Source organism: Daphnia magna, unplaced genomic scaffold (genome assembly GCF_020631705.1).
Source record: "Daphnia magna isolate NIES unplaced genomic scaffold, ASM2063170v1.1 Dm_contigs481, whole genome shotgun sequence".
Taxonomy (NCBI): Eukaryota; Metazoa; Arthropoda; class Branchiopoda; order Diplostraca; family Daphniidae; genus Daphnia; species Daphnia magna.
The window spans coordinates 32,720-37,933 of NW_025533354.1; the positions used below are offsets into that span (position 1 = coordinate 32,720).

General features: G+C 35.4%; 1 protein-coding gene across 6 annotated transcripts; it reads left to right on the forward strand.

The window, feature by feature from the left end:
- Nucleotides 1-663: 663 nt before the first annotated feature.
- LOC123468987 (97 kDa heat shock protein-like) lies at nucleotides 664-3,229 on the forward strand. 6 transcript variants are annotated; one of them, XM_045168064.1, is made up of 9 exons: nucleotides 666-1,065; nucleotides 1,147-1,152; nucleotides 1,213-1,369; nucleotides 1,431-1,587; nucleotides 1,649-1,898; nucleotides 1,964-2,064; nucleotides 2,128-2,460; nucleotides 2,531-2,825; nucleotides 2,907-3,229. In XM_045168064.1, exons 5-9 carry the CDS (start codon nucleotides 1,758-1,760, stop codon nucleotides 3,135-3,137), a joined length of 1,101 nt encoding a protein of 366 aa, XP_045023999.1. In that variant the 5' UTR covers nucleotides 666-1,065; nucleotides 1,147-1,152; nucleotides 1,213-1,369; nucleotides 1,431-1,587; nucleotides 1,649-1,757; the 3' UTR covers nucleotides 3,138-3,229. The 6 variants fall into 6 exon arrangements, with proteins under 6 accessions (XP_045024001.1, XP_045024002.1, XP_045023999.1 ...); XM_045168063.1 differs by having other exon boundaries at nucleotides 666-1,152; XM_045168065.1 differs by lacking the exon at nucleotides 1,147-1,152 and having other exon boundaries at nucleotides 1,213-1,373.
- Nucleotides 3,230-5,214: the final 1,985 nt, after the last annotated feature.

The following is a 5,214-nucleotide window of genomic DNA, read 5'->3' on the forward strand; positions in this document are numbered from 1 at the left end:
ATTTTTCTACAAAGTCAATAGGAATGAGTTGTCGTTGGGGTTTTAAGTCACCACAAATATACAAATCAAGATCTGTTGCAGGCATAGGCGCGTTAAAAAAATTTTTTTTGTATTTAGTAAGTAAAAATTAACAGGGGTATTTAATGGACTTATTTTAATAGTTTTTTTTTCCAACTAGAGAAATGCACTGAAACTTGAGGGAGGCTCGAATTATTGAAAATAGCCAGGAAATTTACTTATTTTGGAGTAAAAACTAAAGACGGCGACGGTGACAGACTCGCGTTTAGCTCTACCTTTATTTGCAATGAATTATTAAAAATATCTGTTAGGGAAAACTTTCCGAAATCCGAGTTGGATGAGGAATTTTTTAAAAAACATATTTCCAATTGGCTGAATGGAAGTAAGGATACGAGGAAAAAAATTTAAGTGCTAAACGGGATTGAAAATTTAAAATTTCGTGTTATTAATTTAACTTAATACTTTTTCAAATACAATATTTCTGCATCTCCAATAAAGAATTTTTTTGTTTATTTCTTGTTGCTCAAGCTGTTTTATAAACGCTTTTCATGCCGTTTATAAAACGAAATAAAATTTTATACACACATAGAAATCGTGTTTATGTGGCAACGTCTTTGAAGATGAGTTTAGTCTATACCAGCGCCACCGCACCCACGCTGAGGCAGCTACGCTACCATTAGTCGCGTTTTGGCGAAGTTGCGAGAAGGAACTGCTGCCGGTCGTTTTTTTATTAGCTTTTGGTGACATTTTGTGTGAGTCGAAAAAGAAATTTGTGTGTGTGTGTGTGTTTATGGAAGGCGTTCCAGCTGAAATATTTTGGGAATTATGGTGAATATTTTGCGTGTGTGTTGATGGAAAGCGATTCCGGCGGATTGGGTGGCGAAACTGTGTGTGTGTTTGTTTATGGAAAGGGAAAAATCTATTAGCCCCCGCTAGGGGGACTCTCTCTTGCGCCTACCAGCAGCCGCCAGCCGGCCGTGTTGTTGACAAGTGATAGTTCGTCGTCATGTCTTTTCATTGGAATTTTCATGTCTTCTCAGCACACTTGTAAGTTTTGGCATGTTAAAGTATTTTGTGTAATTGTTACATCATGATGAAAACATGTGCTACATGTGTGTTGATGGAAAGCGATCTGTAGGTTATATAATAGTTTTCATTATTCTTGGTTTATTTCTTATTTTGATTTTGCTTTAGATTTGCATTTAGACTGACTGAGAGCTATCAGTTTTTCCTTTCGAGAAAAATAAAAGGCCAACACCATGGTTAAAAAAGGGTTTTTGTTAACCATGCTCAAAGTTGCCACTACTCGTGTATCATCCAAGCTATCATGTGTGTTGATGGAAAGCGATCTGTAGGTTATTGCAATAGTTTTCATTATTCTTGGTTTATTTCTAATTTTGATTTTGCTTTAGATTTGCATTTAGACTGACTGAGAGCTATCAGTTTGTCCTTTCGAGAAAAATAAAAGGCCAACACCATGGTTAAAAAAGGGTTTTTGTTAACCATGCTCAAAGTTGCCACTACTCGTGTATCATCCAAGCTATCATGTGTGTTGATGGAAAGCGATCTGTAGGTTATTGCAATAGTTTTCATTATTCTTGGTTTATTTCTAATTTTGATTTTGCTTTAGATTTGCAATTAGACTGACTGAAAGCTATCAGATTGTCCTTTCGAGAAAAAGTTATTACTTCATCCTAACTTCATCCATTGTGCAATAACATTTATTCTATTATCTCTAGATGTTGGCCTGCACCTTCGATCCTGCCTTGGGAGGTCGCTCTATCGATATTGCCATCGCTCATCAATTGGCACAAGGATTTAACAAGCCAGGAAGCGATGTGACCAAAAACAAGGGTTCCTGGATTCGTCTCTTAGCTGAGGTTTGAAAATACATAACAATCATTCGCGCTTGTCAGATAAGTAATATAACGTTCAATATTTTTAGGTTGATAAATTGAAACGTCAAATGTCTGCGAACGTCTCTGCCCTTCCTATTAACGTCGAATGCCTGATCGATGAAAGAGATTTCTCTGCAAAGATGAAAAGGTAAATATAAGCTAAAATACTTCTTTGATGTGTCATCAAGTCGTTTCATGTGAATATTTTTAGATCCGACATGGAAGAGCTTTGCGCCCCTCTCTTCGAACGAGTTGAAAAAACATTGCGACGATGTCTTGCCGAATCGGGACTGAAACAGGAAGATATTTCTGAGATTGAACTTATTGGTGGCTCGACTCGTATCCCAGCTGTCAAATCACTAATCGAGCAGGTCTTTGGCAAACCACCCTCCACAACTCTGAATCAGGACGAATGCGTTGCCCGTGGCGCTGCTATTATGGCTGCCATGCTGTCTCCCAGTTTCAAGGTCCGTGAATTCTCTCTTACCGATCTTCAGCCCTATGCAATCAACTTGAATTGGAGCGGCGAAGACGTTGAGCACGGGTAAGTTTATCTTTTAATTTGTCGATCGGTAATTGAAGTCGCTGATCTTTTATATTTCATTTATTTTTAGAGAGATGGAAGTATTCCCCAAGTTTCACAGCGTTCCTTTCTCCAAGATTCTAACATTCTTCCGAAAGAGTCCTTTTGTGTTTGCTGCTTCGTTGAATCGTTTCAAGAAAGCGTACACTGCTTACAATAGCGGTGTTGCAGCCTACGATCACTGGACGCCCGAAGAAGCAAAGAAGTTGGAACTAGCAATTGCTGAAAAAGTTTCTTGGTTGGATGCCAACATCAGCCGTGTGAAGGCAACTCTTAAGACTAAGGACTTGCCTATTAAAGCCGCTGCCTTCCATAGCGAACACCAGGTAAATTATCCCACTCTCCCTACCTCATCACGATTAATTCTTAGGTCACGATAATTAACATGCATTTAAATTTCCTTGCAGGCTTTTGAAAGCAGCATGAATCCAGTTTTGAACAAACCCAAACCACAGCCTCCTGCCCCACCGGCTGAAGCTGCACAGTCGGGCAAGCCAGAGGATGCTGCCAACGGCTCAACAATAGTGCTCCCAGAATTGATCCGCGGACCACAGTCCCGACTCCATCATGCGAAATTAATTGGCCGTGCATCACCAACTTATATCGGATGGGCGCTCCGTATTGAAAACTATTGCTAAATTTCATAAAGCTTTACATAATTTTGCTTGGACAATCATGTGTAAGTGGTGTATAAAATGAAATGCGTGTTGAATACAAATTTTAAATCGCGTGAGTTGTATACTTGTATTATTGAAACGACGGATCTGTAAACAGTTGGTAGTACAAAGACTGTGGTACGCGTTATGTAACAAACCTGTTATACAGATTTTGTAAGTCAGGTCTGTCACAGACCTGTGTGACAGTCTGTAAAAGTGGGACACTACAAACAATTTACAGACTCTCAAAAACAGATCTGTAACAGACCTGAAACAGAGTCTGTGTGCTACCTGGGATACTTGAATTCAATGTGAATACACTTTTATACCACGAGTTTTTACTTCTATATGTAAACTGCATGGAATATAGTTGTATTCAATGTGAATACACTGTTATACCATGAGTTTTTACTTCTATATGTAAACTGCATGGAATATACTTGTATTCAATGTGAATACACTGTTATACCATGAGTTTTTACTTCTATATGTAAACAGCATCAAATATACTTGTATTCAATGTGAATACACTGTTATACCATGAGTTTTTACTTCTATATGTAAACTGCATGGAATATACTTGTATTCAATGTGAATACACTGTTATACCATGAGTTTTTACTTCTATATAAAAACTGCATGGAATATACTTGTATTCAATGTGAATACACTGTTATACCATGAGTTTTTACTTCTATATGTAAACTCCATGGAATATACTTGTATTCAATGTGAATACACTGTTATACCATGAGTTTTTACTTCTATATGTAAACTGCATGGAATATACTTGTATTCAATGTGAATACACTGTTATACAATGAGTTTTTACTTCTATATGTAAACTGCATGAAATATACTTGTATTCAATGTGAATACACTGTTATACCATGAGTTTTTACTTCTATATCTGAACTGCATGGTATATACTTGTATTCAATGTGAATACACTGTTATACCATGAGTTTTTACTTCTATATGTAAACTGCATGGAATATACTTGTATTCAATGTGAATACACTGTTATACCATGAGTTTTTACTTTATATGTAAACTGCATGGAATATACTTGTATTCAATGTGAATACACTGTTATACCATGAGTTTTTACTTCTATGTGTAAACTGCATGGAATATACTTGTATTCAATGTGAATACACTGTTATACCATGAGTTTTTACTTCTATATGTAAACTGCATGGAATATACTTGTATTCAATGTGAATACACTGTTATACCATGAGTTTTTACTTCTATATGTAAACAGCATCGAATATACTTGTATTCAATGTGAATACACTGTTATACCATGAGTTTTTACTTCTATATGTAAACAGCATCAAATATACTTGTATTCAATGTGAATACACTGTTATACCATGAGTTTTTACTTCTATATGTAAACTGCATGGAATATACTTGTATTCAATGTGAATACACTGTTATACCATGAGTTTTTACTTCTATATGTAAACTGCATGGAATATACTTGTATTCAATGTGAATACACTGTTATACCATGAGTTTTTACTTCTATATGTAAACTGCATCAAATATACTTGTATTCAATGTGAATACACTCTTATACCATGAGTTTTTACTTCTATATGTAAACTGCATGGAATATACTTGTATTCAATGTGAATACACTGTTATACCATGAGTTTTTACTTCTATATGTAAACTGCATGGAATATACTTGTATTCAATGTGAATACACTGTTATACCATGAGTTTTTACTTCTATATGTAAACAGCATCAAATATACTTGTATTCAATGTGAATACACTGTTATACCATGAGTTTTTACTTCTATATGTAAACTGCATGGAATATACTTGTATTCAATGTGAATACACTGTTATACCATGAGTTTTTACTTCTATATGTAAACTGCATGGAATATACTTGTATTCAATGTGAATACACTGTTATACCATGAGTTTTTACTTCTATATGTAAACTGCATGGAATATACTTTGAATTCAATGTGAATACACTGTTATACCATGAGTTTTTACTTCTATATGTAAACTGCATGGAATATACTTGTATTCA

Coding starts and splice junctions, on each gene's coding strand:
- LOC123468987 (XM_045168066.1), top strand. CDS start 1,758: ATGTTGGCCTGCACCTTCGATCCTGCCTTGGGAGGTCGCTCTATCGAT. Junction 1,899..1,963: donor GGATTCGTCTCTTAGCTGAG/GTTTGAAAATAC, acceptor CAATATTTTTAG/GTTGATAAATTGAAACGTCA. Junction 2,461..2,530: donor GGCGAAGACGTTGAGCACGG/GTAAGTTTATCT, acceptor ATTTATTTTTAG/AGAGATGGAAGTATTCCCCA.